Genomic DNA, 16147 nt, shown 5'->3' with positions numbered 1-16147 from the left:
CCTTATCCCGGCAAGACATTTTTGTAAGGTAAACGGGCAACCGGAGCCTGTGAGGCCCAGTATATATTTTAAGTGCAGAACACTCAACATTCAATGTCTGTTGTCACTTACTGTTCAGACTAGTCTAGAATGTACCGGTATATATTTTTGTCAAGTAGCGAAACTTCGTGTCACGCTTTTGTAAGCCGACCAAGCAGAATAGCAAATCCGGTCCAGACATTTTTGTAACGTAAACGGACAACCGGGACCTGTCAGGCCCAGTATATATTTTAAGTGCAGAACACCCAAATTCAATGTCTGTTGCCGCATACTGTTCCGACTAAAGGTTACAATAGTCACGTGTTCAATATATAATTATGTGACAATTTGATCTAATATTTGACAGGAATTTCACTAAAGTTATACGGGGCCTCCTAGGCCCCTGTTGCCCGGTTACGTCAGGAAAAGATTTTCAAATTAAAAAAAAAAAAAAAAACCTTTACCAACTCGATATGTTCATGATTTTAACTTCGACGAAAGATAGAAGAATTCAGTATTTTACGTCTTCGAAATATGTATGGTTATTGAGAAATTTTAGAAAAATGAAGCTACTGGGCCTGAGAGGCCCCGGTTGCCCGGATAAGGGTTAATTTGACTTTTTCGCACTCATTCAAAACAAGTTTTAATGTACTTACTGAAATACCAGTAAATCTAGCCGCTTGGTTTTTATCGCTACCTGTTTTCATTGCTTGGTTTTTAACTATCAGCCTTTTTCTTCATAAAATCTTTTTTTTTTCTTTTTTAATCTCAGTTTTAGCCGTGATTCTTCTTACCCTTTGTGTGATAAATAGGAAACACTACTACTTCATTTTTCAATATACTGGTTCTTTTTTCATCATCATCGACCTTTTCCTCTGTTTCAATCGCAATATCTTTGGTCGGTTTTTCTGATCATACACGTCTTTCATGTATTCCTTCCAAATTCTAAGAATTCTCCGATGGTCAATGATTACACGACCTCATTGATCGTCGATTCCAAATGTGCCTATACTTTTGTTAGCTTCCCTCCTAATTCTTATATATAATGTGGTGTATGTGTTCCTTGTATTTTTCTTTAGCTTTGTCCGTCTCTCTTCTCAATTCATTATTCAGCCTTCTGTATTCTTCGATATCCGTGTTTTTCGTCCTTCTGTGTTCCTCTATGTTCTTAAGCATCGCTTCAGTTATCTGTGGCTTTCTTGGTGCAATTTCCATCCTCCCAATGTTATTGTGGAGGGTATCAGTAGAATCTGTTTGACTTTTCCCCAATTACCTTCTACATTGCCAACCATATCGCTTATTGCACAGAATTTTTCTTCAATCTCATCTTCCACATATCTGTCCATACTTCTTAGTGGCTCTAAGTTCCATTTTCAATTTTTCTTCCCACTTTTCTTGATCGACTTTAACCAGTTTGCATTTCCGCCTTAATAGATTGCGATTCGAATCAATGTCAGCTTCCGCTAGCGTCTTGACGTCTCGTACACTATTCCTAAAACGTTGCCTGAGAATAATTTATTTGGTATTGAAAGTTTAATACCTTAGAAACTTTGTGCTTTTAAAATGTTAAAAATGGGTGACAGTATTAATGTCCAGTAATTTTATTCTGTATGTGACCACCCAAATAGCATTTTAATTTCGATTCTTTTATCGGAAAAAATATTTTGTGAAATGTAACGGAAATTCACGAGCCTTCTTTGCGAATTTCTCAAAGCCTTCATTCTCACCATCGTGATTAATCCAGTTGGGTAGAAAGGCGTGATTATCTAAGCAAACTCGTCACCATCAAAAGAGCCGAACACGTATTTCAGACTGAGCGTTTCTTATTTTGAAAACGCCTCTGCGTAGACTATAAATAATTACTCGATACATTGTATGTCACATCGCCATTAACAAATCACAAATAATAATTTTTTAAGGTAATAAATAAAAACTTCTTGTGAGTCTTTTTAAAATGTTCGGGTTGCGAGCGGAGCGAGCAATAACATTTTTGACAAATCTATTTCTTTTCAAACCGACAACAATATTGATTTAATAGGGTGCCAATACGTTTTCGGATGACGCGTCGTTTACTCATTTCCTATACTTTTTTCTTCTGCTTGCTCGTTCGACGCCCTCTTGCTATCAGCGCCTGGGGTGACCACCCTGCTCGCCTCCCCTAGCTACGGGTCTGGAGACCAGGGCTTGATTTCCGGCAGGAGCTCATGTGGTTCGGATTCCTACGTTAATCAGTAGGTCCTGTCTCATGTAGCCTCACTGCTGAAAGGGACGTTAAAATCAAGTCAACTCTTTTAACCAAACGTGTGCACTTCTGACAAGTGGCACAGTCATTTAATCTTATAACCAAATGTTAACACATCTTACTGGTTACACGGTCGTTTAATCTTTTAACCAAACGTGGGCACTTGTTACTGCTGGAAGGATCATTTAATCTTTTAACCAACGTGTGCACTTCTTACTAGTGGGACGGTCGTTTAATCTTTTAACCAAACACCAGCACTAATTATGTATCATATATATTTAAATCAGCACTTAACATTAGATAAACAATTAAAAGATACAGGCAAATACTTACAATATCAATGCCTCTCAGTATGAGTATTATTGTATTTTCATCCATGATTTATTAATGTGTCTGCAAAAGAAAAAAAAAAACTAATTAGTTCCACAATAAATTCCATGTATTGGTCTCTCGTGACCCGAAATCAAAACTGTAACCCACTGACAAAGAAACATTGGTACACGTAGACATAGAAAATATGTACAAAGCTGTTAATTAAATTCAGTGAAACAAAAGAAACCTCTTCTTTCTCTCTTCTGAATAAATCTATAATTTTCTTTCTGTCTTGTGCACATGTGTTTGTGTTTGTCAAAGCATACCCCGAAAGATAACTGCAGGGTTTATCAAAATTAAACGCGTGAGAGCCACAGAAAAAGCTTTGTATTTCTTATGACGCACAGCGTTTTGTTACATATATATATAGTCCAAAAAGAAAAAAAATGCAACCCAAACTTTGGTCGAGTATAGTTTTTGAAATAAAAATTATAGAGAGATGATGTCTGTGACGAAAGTTAGCGTTGTCTATGCAGGTATTTTGAGAATAAAACGATGGAGACAAATCGTAACGTTGAATTTTAGTAAGTGTTTAAATGCCCAGAAGTGTAATTCAAGAAATTTGCAAATTGTTTATAATCAATTGCGAAAAACAGGAAAAAAGAGCAGTAATTCTTAATGTAAATGTTTAGTACGCATCAATATTTATCGGATGGGACAAAAACTGTATGTTAATTTGCAGCATTGGCAGTTGTAAAGGCAATTTTTTTTTATGTATGCAGAAAAAAAAACAAATTTTCTAAATAAAACATCGCATTCTGGCAACAGTATTCCAGCAAAATACTATAGTACTCGCGCCGACTCGTGAAGCTTAAGCTCTAAACCAATCATAGAAATATTTTGCTTGAGCTCCGATACGTCGGAAAACTTCGGTACAATTCGTGGAAAAGGTAACAATAACACAAATAGTAACAACGAAAATATAACGCAAGAAAAAAAAAAACATTCACAAATCGGAACTTGGCGCCAATCCGACAACACTGTACTCTCGGGAGATGTCTTCCGCGTAGCGCGAGAGAAGACACTGACAAAATCTGATGGGTGGGGTTGACGACCGGAGTGATTTAACAATAAAATAATAAATGGATTGCAAAAAAGAAAAAATACTATAAAATAATTACTCACCTGCAGTTGGCAACCCGTACTGGCAGGGAGAAAAATATTTTGCTCTATTTGCGGTGTAATTTTGCTTCGAGTCAGGTGTTGCGTTGATAATTGACATTGTTTTTCTTACAATGCTGTTTTCCGTCGAAAAGAGAATACATAGTATTCAGTTTTATTTTCAAACCTATTCGTATGAACCAGTTTCTTGCAGTACATTTTTTTATATATATACTATTGCTGTATGCACAAACTATATTTGAAAGAAGTCCTTACGTTCGTACTACATTATTAAACTTACATAAATGAAAATCATGTAAGAATACAGATACTATACACATGGGCGCCCGAAGAAAATTTTGTAGGGGGCCCATTTCATGGTTGCTATATTAGGTTGGGTATTTAATATACGTGGTTTGACAAATTACGTCAACGTATTTTATCAGACAGTTCGGTTTTTGGCCTCCTTGTCCGGTGTCCGGTATGACCTCAAAACCGGACGTTAAGTGTCCGGTAATTTTTCCTCTTAATAGTCTTATTCTCTGTTCTATTGAGATTATTTTGGAGTGACCAAAGGAATCGTTTGTCGATGAACATGGTCAAAGCAGAGCTTATAATTCACTTTGATATCTACCTATTAGTCCTGGGGAGAATATATATATATATATATATCTTATATATGTTAATTTTTCCTCTTACTAGTTCTATTCTCTGTTCTATTGAGATTATTTTGGAGTGACGAAAGGAATCGTTTGTCGATGAACATGATTAAAGCAAAACTAATGATTCGCTTTGGTATCGACCTGTTATGCGCGGAATTTGCGGAAGAGTTGTTAGCTGGAAAATTTCAGTAGCGTAGCGTGGTATTCTTGAATGGGGATGCCAAAGTTAGTCACTTGTCTGATATAATACAATACAATGCAATACATGTCCAATGTGTATTCTCCTTAACAAGTGAAAAGATTCACTATGCAACAAATGTTGTTTCGATATGCTCATGTTTTATAGCTTTCTTCATGAAATTACCCAAATCAGAAATACCGTTTGAACACCACTCCGACTCCTTTGCCCCAAACATAATGCAGACGAAACATAACATTTTATTCCCTACAGAATACCCAGAAAGCCAAGTAAACCTATCATCATACCACGAAGACTGAAATATTCGCGACTGATTGCTAGTTGTCGTTTTTATGGAAAGCTTTGGGGTAGGTCGTATCCCTTTCAGAGAGCAGCGCTGCTCGTAAGTCAACCGAGATATGGTAGTTGTTAACAAAAAAAAAATCAATTAAATTTGTGTCTGGTGCTGTTATCGTAGTCATCATTTGCTAAAAGTTAGTAAGGTGCTATACCTTGTAGCAGCCGAACACTTTCCACAGCTTTGTCTCTTAGTTATAAATGCAATTTTCTTCATACTACAGTAAAACAAATATTCATTTCAAATCACAACGCAAAAGAAACTTTATACCGGCAATTTTTCTTGACCACCAACGATCAATGTTGCTAATCAAAAGCATAAATTTAGTACAGAACGCAAGGGCATAGCCAGGGAGAGGTGAACCAATAATTTATCACAAGAAAGGATTGTAAAGCTATGTTCATTAAACAACTTGCAGAAGCTTTATATTTAGCACGGCATAATTTGCAACCATCCCATACGATTACACAACACAAATAGAAGATTAACATGCTGAGTCTGCTCATTAAGGCCCGCAATCAGCCATTAAAGTTTAGGAGAGAGGCACAAATATGCTAGGGGGTCCAATTGTCACAATTCTGGATCTCTTTTATCAATAACTACTCTTAATAATTAGGAGGCCAAAACATTTAGAGAGCCAGGCTCCCCTAATTGCACGCCTGGTGGGGCATACAGAAGCAAATGTGTAGATTACGTTAGAGGAATTGTCTCAGATCCTTTTCTACCACTAGCATTGTGACGAGAAAAACCGGCTCCACTTTTGTATGAATATTGTTTTCAGTATAATTCCCTTTATTTCTCTCTCGTGGGCAGCTTCTTTCTCCGCATACTTCAATCTCGTTTTTTTTTTTTTTTTTTTTATGTTACTCCTAGAAATTTGTCATCTTGGGTCCGGACCTCAGGTGCCCGTTCGTGAATATGGGCCTGAGTGTGTATATCATTTGAAGATACAAATAGAAAGCACTTAAAGCAACTCTGGGGGCCTATTTCTGTGTATCTACTTCATTGTTAGATATCCAGATACGGAAGAGCTCAAGTAAACTTTGTGAAGGGCGGAGGGTGGTCTACCAGATCGGTGACAGTGATTCTACAGAATGCATTATAGTTATGCTTGTGTATTTGAGTGTTCTCAAAGAGTATCTGGCTACACCCTGGGACATATGTATTTATGATGTAGATTATTAGTTTGCCTTTAATTACGATTACAATTACGATGCATTTAATTACGATTAAAGCATAACTATTTTTATACTATCACTTACATAAGCGACATGCTTCATAATGGCGTTGAACTATTTATGTTTTGTTTTATTTCCTTGGCAGCGCTCGTATGTTCTATACAGAAACCATAGTTTAGTTCAAAATATATAGAGTTGGCAGTACTTGAGCATACGCCAGCTTATATCTAAAGCAAACGTTGGGTTGTAAGGGATGACGGGGAGTAGGAAAAGAAGTAGTTGGGCATGCGCATTCGACAGAAAGCAGACGAAAACCCCGATGCTTGCAGTAGGCCTGGATGCCCAAGGAACATAGCATACAACAAGAGGAAAGACTGAAAATGTGCATCTCAGTGATGCGCATCCGTAGGTTCCGCTTGCCAAAGTACAGCGAGAGAGCACATCCAGAAGATTGCAGTGGAAATAATTGTGGTAATTAGAAGTAAACATTTTATAAATATAATGAAATGCGTACTTTTTCTTATTAACAGGGGATGCCGGGCATACAGGCATTCCCTTACGCTACGCCGCTGGAAAATTTACTGAACTTATCAAAACTGCTAAACCTAGGGTTGCCATAATTTTTTCATTCAAAATACGGACAAGCCTTAAAATGACGACTCATCAAAGATACGGTGCCCAAACACAGAACAAATATTTTGAAATTTCTTACCTAAAAATCACCTTTTTAACTTATCTCACAATATTCCAGTCAACGAAGGCCAAAAAACCCTGATTAGAAAAAAAAAATCGTGTAGTTCTGAAATTTGGCACAATTGTTGGGGGAAGTGTCTTAAACAACATACTAAAAGTCCCCGTGGCTAAGGGGTCGGCAACAGGGTGGGGGAGGGATTTTATCCTTTTAACGATGGGATTTTTCCAGGAGTTTGGAATGTCTTTGTTAAGTAGCTACTGCGTCAGCACTACTCACCCTAATTGCATGATTAGTACGTCATTCTCTTCAAACCAAGGGAATCTGCTAAATGGAACCTTGTCCATGGTCCTATGACATACACGGAGAGGGAAATTTGTAAAAATATCGGGAAAATTTTCTTTAAAAATCCCTTTGTAGAAGTTTAGGGCCTTCTAGAGCGGCCCTGGGTAAGAGCACGCGGCCTTAATGTACCCTGGAAAATACATTAGGGTATTGATGATAGTTTTGCATAATACCATTCCCATATATTGGATATTCACCTGGGAAAAAAATATTTCCCTATCCTATTTGATTATATAGGAACGGGGGGGACGAAATAGGGTCTAAACTTTCTGGACAAGGTACTTTTTAATCGAATTGTATGGTTAGTATGTCGTTCTCTTTAGAATAAAGAAAGCTTTCAAACGCAATATTGTCCGTGCCCCTATGCAGTGGCGTCGCCAGGCCCTTTTTAGTGAGGTTTTAGCCCCTCAAATTAGATCTCAAGCCACCCCCCAAAAGAACGCTTAAATAATTTTTCATGTTATATTGAGCAAAGACATGTGCGAAAAAAAAGAACACTCTTAGTTTTCCTCGGATTAAAATTACAACTACAAAAAACTCCGAAAATGAGCGTATTATTTCCAAATAAAGAGCAAAAGTCGTGTTTTATAAAACAAGCGTGTCTATTTACTGTTTTGAGAAGTCAAAGCAACTATTATTATATTAATATAAGGGAATGAGTTATAGTTCAAGCCGCCTCAAAGCAAAATACCTGGCGACACTATTGCCTCTATGACGTACAGGAAAAAAAAATAAAAAATGGAGAATATTTATGAAAGTCTTTTTGGATTTTGAAGCCCCCTAGGGTGGCCCTGAGTGAGAATGTGCGGTGTTAGTGTTTTCTGAAAAACACGTTTATATTAGGTATTGGTAATGTTCTTGCACTCCACAATCAGCAAGAGTTTTCCTCTTCTTTTCAACCCTCCAAATGAAATCTGTCTTCTCTTTTAGGAAGAAGAAAGGATAAAGAGAAAGTGACGAAGAAAGTGCCATCATCTCAACCATTAGACCTCGATCGTTTCTATCTCCAATCCTGCATAGCATTGCTCTGTTATTTCACAGAAAGGTTGGATCGAGAAACTTGGTGAATCTGCTCGCAGGCTTGGGATTCAGTGCATCATATCATGATGCCCAACAATTGGAACTGTCGACCATCTACAATTCTACACAACCCATTCCTGAGGTACATTCTGTCAATATATTTTTGACAATGCAGATTTTGATGTTGCCACCCTTGATGGTTTGAATACTTTTCACAGCAAGGGAGGTATCAAATGTATCACACCAGCTCGGGCTCTTCCTCCTGCAAACAAGATCAAAAGGCTGAAATTATCTCCTTCTGCTGACGAGGTAGGAAAACTAGGTGTTGTGGAACTGCTGACATTTGAAAATGTGAAAAAGAACGCGTTACATAAAATTGTTGTTCAGGATTTGAACATATTAAATCCCATTCCGTCTAATATATTTGAACCCAGCCTCCCAGATATATTATGGATGTCTAGTAAATGGCTGTATTCACTGCAAAACATCCCAGAAGTGCCAGTCATTTCAGAGTGGAAGGGATTTATGCAATCGGTTTGTGAATCGGTGAATTCTGATAAAAGTGCTGTGAAACCTCTTCCATTCATAAATTCGCCACCTAGCGATTTAAACGCTCTGAAGTTTGCTGCCAAAGATAGTCATGAGCAACGTTCGAAAACTTGTTTTGTCGCGTTCGATCAGCCTCTGTATATCAAGGCTCGACAAATCGTTGCTTCCTGTTCGGATGATCCTCTGTTTGGAACAATTGTCGTGAGGTTGGGAGGATTTCATACGCTACTGTCCTATATGGGGTGTATAGGCCAGACAATGGCAGGAAGTGGACTGAAAGAGGTGTTATCCACAAGGTTTGCTCCTAATTCAGTTGATAAAATGTTGATTGGTCATGCTTATAACAGCAGTTAGAGGGCATTTACTTGTACAGGCTGCTTTGGCTCGAATTATTCTGGATGGTGCCAGGTTTCATCAGAAGAGCAGATGATCATCAACACATTGTGCACTCTAGAACAACTAACCTTGGATGAACTAAGTAAGAATGCTCACCTGACTTCATTTAAAAACAAACTAAAAAACGAGCTTGATCGTGTAAATAAAAACGGACCTACTGCAGCTTCGTGGGTGCAGTATTTTAATATGGTTTCCTTGGTGAAGAAGTTCATTGTTGCGGAACGTTGTGGTGACTGGAATAGCCATTTGTCCTGTGTCCAGCAAATGATTCCGTTCTCCATGCAAGTGGCCACTTTCAGTATGCAAAATGCGCCCATCTTTACGTGCAAGGTATGCTTGAATTGGCAACTAACCATCCAGATGTGTTAGAAGACTTTGTAGAAAAGGGATATTTTACTATAAATAGAAGTGGTTCACCATGGGCAGGAGTTTGGTCTGACATGGTTATTGAGCAGACACTCATGCACTCCATGAAAAGCTCTGGCGGACTGACACGAGGAAGAGGAATCAGTGATTCTGTGTTAGCAAAGTGGGTTCGTGGGTCACCTGCGGCTTCTGCCATCTCTTCTTCATTGGAGGAATTTGCTGGAACAGTTTTTTTCAAGTGGAGAGCAGCATGTTGATTTACGTGCATCACGACAAAACAGAGATGAGCAGGACCGTCTAAAATTTTATGAGTGGTTCAGTAACCATCCCCCTTTTCCCAAATTGGCTTCGCTGATGTTACTGTCGACAGGTATCATCGGTAACTCCACAACAAATTGTCACCAAGCACTAAAAGTTGGAACCAAAACCATGAAAAGTTTTATTGGAAGTAACTTTGGTATCATAAAACAATCAAAAAAGAATGTAGTGATGTCATTGGCCTCTGTGAACAATGCGAAAAGTTGAACAAGGAGACATTGGTCGTTGACCCTCTAATAATCTTCCAAAGAGCTATGATTGCCAAAAAGAGTGATGAGGATGTTGCGGATCTTTTACAATATGAATTATCCCCATTCCCACCAGCTCTCTTTAATGAAGGTAGAATGAGGAAGTCAAAGAAATCATCTCTTTACAATGTACTTCCTGTAGAGTGTGATACAACTATAAACATCAAAATGAGTGTCAATGTTGTAGACGGTGGCTTCCTCCTCCACCGTGTAAAATGGGATGTTGGCAACAGTTTTTCGTCCATTTGTGACCAGTATATGGCCTATCTGGTCAATCATTATCGTGAAAACTGCACTGTGATCTTTTATGGCTACGGCGATGTCAACAGTTCAATTCTATATTATGTGTATTATATAAACTGTCTTTTTGTTGCCTGGACTGCTCCTTCCACGAGAACTATTAGTATGTTGCTCAAGACATTTTAACCTAACCCACTACTCATATATTTAATAAAGTGTACTTATGTATTTACTATATATTTGTGTGTTTTGTATTTTCAAACAGGATGGGGAAATATTTTCCCACGTCACATTATATCACAATAATACCCAAAAGTATTTTTCATGGTACAGTTGTGTCGTGTACTTTCTCCTGGGGTGCTCTAAGAGGCTCCAAGTGTCCAGAAAGTCACTTTCAGAGAATTTTCCCAATTTCCCCAAATTTCCCTTTTAGCACAGTCATAGGGGCATGGACAATATTGCGTTTGAAAGCTTTTTTTATTCTAAAGAGAACGACATACTAACCATACAATTCGAATAAAAAGTACCTTGTCCAGAAAGTTTAGACCCTATTTTTCCCCTGTTTGTATATAATCAAATAGGATAGGGAAATATTTTTCCCAGGTGAATATCCAATATATGGGAATGGTATTATGCAAAACTATCATCAATACCCTAATGTATTTTCCAGGGTACATTAAGGCCGCGTGCTCTTACCCAGGGCCGCTCTAGAAGGCCCTAAACTTCTACAAAGAGATTTTTAAAGAAAATTTTCCCGATATTTTTACAAATTTCCCTCTCCGTGTATGTCATAGGGCCATGGACAAGGTTCCATTTAGCAAATTGCCTTGTTTTGAAGAGAATGACATACTAATCATGCAATTAGGGTGAGTAGTGCTGACGCAGTAGCTACTTAACAAAGACATTCCAAACTCCTGGAAAAATCCCATCGTTAAAAGGATAAAATCCCTCCCCCACCCTGTTGCCGACCCCTCAGCCACGGGGACTTTTAGTATGTTGTTTAAGACACTTCCCCCAACAATTGTGCCAAATTTCAGAACTACACGATTTTTTCCCCCTATTTTTCGTTCGTTGCCTGGCCTACAATTGTTTACTGTAATACATAAAACACTATTGAAAAGTAACATGTTTTATATTTTTCATTAACAAAAATATAATAAATCATGCCATTAAATTAGTATATTAAGTCTAACGAAAATAACCCTGGAATGGAAAAATGAGACACTTCTTGAAAACATAATCTACTTTATTAATAGTAACTAAATTATAATTTATATGATGAAAACATAATTCATTTTGCCCGAGATTTTAGCAATTCCCGACTCGGAAATTTTCGGGCAGTTCCAAAAACCGTCAAATACGGATAATTTTCCTATTTCGTGCTTTGTACGATACGGACACGCACCCAAAAATACAAACAGCCCGTACAATAGACGGACATATGGCAACCCTAACTCAAGCCCAACAAAAGTACATTTTGAAGAGTGCTAGCTACATCTTCCAATTAAACAATGCAGCCAGATGCAGTAAAATTATGTAGGCATTATGAGATATTGCCAGCCTCAGCGAAATTAGTAAGACTTATTTTTCAAGTATATTTTGTGCATGCCATAATTACAGTATATTGCCAATTATATTTGCTTTTTTTGTTTTAACTACGATGTATTTTTGATGGTAGACTACAAATATTATAAGTGCAGACTCAACCAAAAGTGGAATAAGGAAGTTTGATAAATGCTTCAAAAGTAACTGCTTCAAAAGTAACTGCTTCAAAAGTAAATGCTTCAAAAGTAAATGCTTCAAAAGTAAATACTTCAAAAGTAAATGCTTCAAAAGTAACTGCTTCAGAAGTAAATGCTTCAAAAGTAAAAGTAAGTAAATGCTTCAAAAGTAACTGAAGTTATTAAATTCAAACTCAGAATCGATCAATGTTAAGTAAGTCATTGTTCTCATTTTTGACGAGCGATGATGTCAGAATCTTAAGAATATACATACTCCAGGAGGGTGTCCGGTATTTCCATTTTCCAAAAGTTGGCAACCCTATCTACTAGAAGAGGAATCCAGAATTCAGTGAATTGCAATAATTTTAAGATTTCTTGCTTTCGCGTTGGTACTTCGTACAATAAAATTTAAAACAAAATTAAGTTTGCTTTTGCACTTCCTTTGCTCTTGTAGTGATATAAAAGACAGCGTTAAACTCCTTAACCGATTTTCATTTCTTGTTGTACGCCTTGTCATGAATTCTAGAACCGCCAGTGCCCCATTCCCATCTTAGAATATGCATTTTAATCAATTTGCTTGTTATATGAGTGTCGAGAATTTTGCAACTGAGAAATTTGCACTCTACCCCAAAAAGAGGGGAATTTTTCCGAAATCCGGATTTTTCTCAATTCCGGAATTTTCTAAATTCCTGATTCTTTCCGAGTTCCAGGTCTTTTTCTGAATTCCCGAGTTTAACCGAGTTCCATAATTTTCCGAAATCCGGAAAGTTAAAGTTCCGCTTCCGGAAAATGAATTTCTCTTGGTTAATATGTATCGTGGCGGACCAGGTAATGGTAACTGCTTTGAAACAAATGCAGATTATGAGAATTAAATCTGTCATATCTGTAGTTTCGTGTGGAGAAAAAACAAAGTTGTGAACCAAAGGTTTAAGAACAACTCAAGTTATTAATATAAAGTTTCCCGAAGATTATTCACTTATCATAAAAGAAATACGAAAAACGTTTTGAATCGAAGAAATATAACATACAACTTTGCAAGCGGAGGCAAAGAAACCAAACGTAACCAGATTAAAGAAGAATCGTTTATCTCGTAGCGATCGTGGTTTAGAGGTCAAGGCGATTGTTCGAATCCATGTCGCACTTTTTTAGGATTTTTGATGGCGATTGATCGGCGGTGACATACGTTTTATTATATTCATATATTGAATACTCGGATGTTCCAATACTTGAACTATCAAATCTTCAGAAATAATAATAGTGATAATAATAATTATTATCTCGTAGAAGATTAAAAGCTAGGACTTAATTATCGCTCAGGTCATACCATTACAAACAGAAACGTGATATATGGAAAGAATATTTCGGTTTTGTTTAGTGTTGCCCATGAGCGTAGGCGTGCGCAACGTGAGTGCCTTGGGTGCCTTGGCACCCCCATTATAGAAACTTTATGTAGAATTATTACAAACTGAGAAGAGATTACGTGTAAATTATTTCCCGTCTGCATGTGTGCCGTGCGTCGCCGACGCATAGAAATGCAAATAAGCATACTGAAGTTAAGAAAAATGATTTTTTTTTTTACTTTCTATAAGGATGAATTGCCTTATAAGAAATACTTTGGAAGGAAAAGAAGAGGGAAAAGGTGTCAGCTCCTCGACAATACGACAATCGAACCTTCAGGTGCCTTAACAGAAACTAAGTAGAATTTGTCTTCATCACAATACATAGGAACCTCCTTTCTTTGGGTAAAAGATTTTGGATTATGTATGCGTTATATTGATATTTTAACAAAATATTCATACAAATATAAAAAAGAATAATTCCTATTTACAAAATTTAGTTGAATAGGTATATGGAACGTGTTGGAAATGACAAACGAAATTATTATTTCTAGTAAGAGTGGAAGAACTTAGAAACAATTCCACAATGATACAATAACGTTTCAGACACATTTATGACTCATACTTTATGTATTCATGAATTGTTTGCTAAACTCGCTAAGTTTTCAGAGTACGAATCGAGATTGTATACTGTGACGTCATGTTGTCAATATTTCCCCTGTGGAGGAAGTCGTTTCAACTGTAACTTGTAAGAACGAGAGAAATTGACTGTTTTTCATGTTATTATACGTCAGAAATATCAACATTGTAAATGATAAAATAAATTTCTTAATTACATCGCAGGAAATCGATCCGCGGACACCTAAGTTACGAAACGAATGCCCAAGCCACTACCCTAAGACTGCTGTGTTAAGTAAGAGTCAAGAAACACTCGTCTATGTAGGAAATTACACACGTTTAGAATTCCAATATTTTATTAACGATGAAACACTGATTTCGGTCATGATAAAATACTATAGTCCAAAGAATTCAAATTTATATTAAAAAAGACCTACAAACACGCAAGAACATAAAGGAGAAAGTGGTCTTAAGAGTAATTCGAATCCTTAACCTGGAGCGTCACACCACTCTTTTCTGATTCACCGAATGTATTTCCGTAATTTATCTCTATTATATTCGGTTATTCTGGTTTTACAGTTATTTCCTGTAACCTTGAACGACAGGGACACGAGCACATATACATCGAAGACATGTAATATTTCAAAGGCTTTCCCACCGGGAATCGATACTGAGACCCCGCCTACTAAACTATCTGATGGGTGGGGTACCTGGTTCGTTCCCAACGCAAGTAAGCTTGAGAGGACAACATCGTGCTCGTGGGTTTTCTCGGGACACTCCCACTTTCTCATTCCACCTATTCGTACATCATATTTCACTTGGTTTAATCACGGTCTTCCTCAACCTAACAGGCATAATCGTGGGACATTAAACGTAAAGATTACATTTTCAAGCTGTTAACCTAAACCAATCCGAACCGAGGAACATTTGTATTTGCTATTGCTCATTGACGTGTTTTCTTAAAAAAAAATATAGAGAAAAACATGGGGAATCGTAATTCCATTCAAAAGTGAAACAGGAGACTCATAATACCTTAATATAAAACGAATCCATTATATATCGTTTGGAACTTTTCCAAAATGTATACGGATATTCTGAAAAGTGGCAATATTGTGACTGTTTTCAAACAAAACAACCAAATTACGGTTCGTTTTCTGAAATAAACGGACACATTCTGTTTCAATCTTAAACCGAACCCAAACCAGTTAACCGAGTCGTGAGTCAATGAAAATTTGACCTACGACCCACTGACCCACCACCCATCATGATCCACTCTGATTCACGACCCACCATGAACCACTGTCCCACCAAGTCACATCATCAACTCTGACACATGATCCAAGACCTCTTCTTCACCGACTAAAGAGTTTATACTTATAATAAAACCAGGCTGTGAAATTCTAACTAATGGGAGTTTGAATTTCTACGGTCAATCGCTCAAGCACAGCTCTGTTACAATAATGTTGGATCTAACCTTTACGATATAAAATGAAGTGTTTGTTATGGGTAAATTTCGATGAATTTCAATTATCATGGTCTAATTATTTCCTTGTTGAATTATCGATACTTTTCAGTGGAAAAACGGATTAAATTATTAGTCTAAAATCAAGGTAAGTAGACCAAAGTACAGAAGCTTGCGTTACAAATTTTATGTCTATTTTTCTCACAAGTTTATGGGTTGATTGCCCTATGCTCTAAGTGCTTCATATAATAAACAACCTTCAGCAATTATTATAGTAGAAAGCGCATGGTAAGCATATATGGATATATGATACGAAGCACTGTTTTGTTTGTTTCTCAACTACGAGTGATATCGATCGTTTTCAATTATGTTTACAAAATAACCCACTATAAATTTACCACATGTACAAAGTGTCGTTCCTCTCCATAAAGAAGTTTAAGAAATGCTAGAAGACGTTCATTTTCCGTAAAGAGTTAATATACTGAGTTTCATGTCCGTAATTTTAACGGCTTGTGAGATACTCAATGTTTTCGCAAAAATTCGTATCCCCGCTATCCCTTAGGAAATTATTATAATGAAAGCAATATGGTAACATCCCAATTTGGATTAAGGCCTAACTAACTATATACCAAACTTCATTTCATTTGACTGCCATTTGGGCGTGATCATTAGGCAAAAAAAGTTATGTTTAATTTTTTATATAATAATTTAAATATTACAATGATTC

At 37.0% G+C, this 16147-nt stretch overlaps 2 protein-coding genes across 3 annotated transcripts in view; one reads left to right on the top strand and one right to left on the bottom strand.

Moving 5' to 3' along the window:
* Adsl (adenylosuccinate lyase) overlaps positions 1-16147 on the top strand; it is a 647432-nt gene that overhangs the window by 314486 nt on the left and 316799 nt on the right. The window lies entirely within an intron of this gene.
* The window catches only part of LOC145663801 (uncharacterized), a 103273-nt gene that overhangs the window by 76299 nt on the left and 10827 nt on the right, over positions 1-16147 (bottom strand). Inside the window, exon 2 of the mRNA XM_081729890.1 lies at positions 2594-2653. Coding sequence (XP_081586016.1) covers positions 2594-2638 — 45 coding nt within the window. The 5' untranslated portion in view covers positions 2639-2653. The remainder of the gene's footprint in view (positions 1-2593; positions 2654-16147) is intronic.

Source organism: Thermobia domestica, chromosome 11 (genome assembly GCF_964235325.1).
Source record: "Thermobia domestica chromosome 11, izTheDome1.hap1.1, whole genome shotgun sequence".
Lineage (NCBI taxonomy): Eukaryota > Metazoa > Arthropoda > Insecta > Zygentoma > Lepismatidae > Thermobia > Thermobia domestica.
The sequence above is the reverse complement of the archived record's forward strand: the minus strand, read 5'-3'. Positions and strand labels throughout refer to the sequence as shown.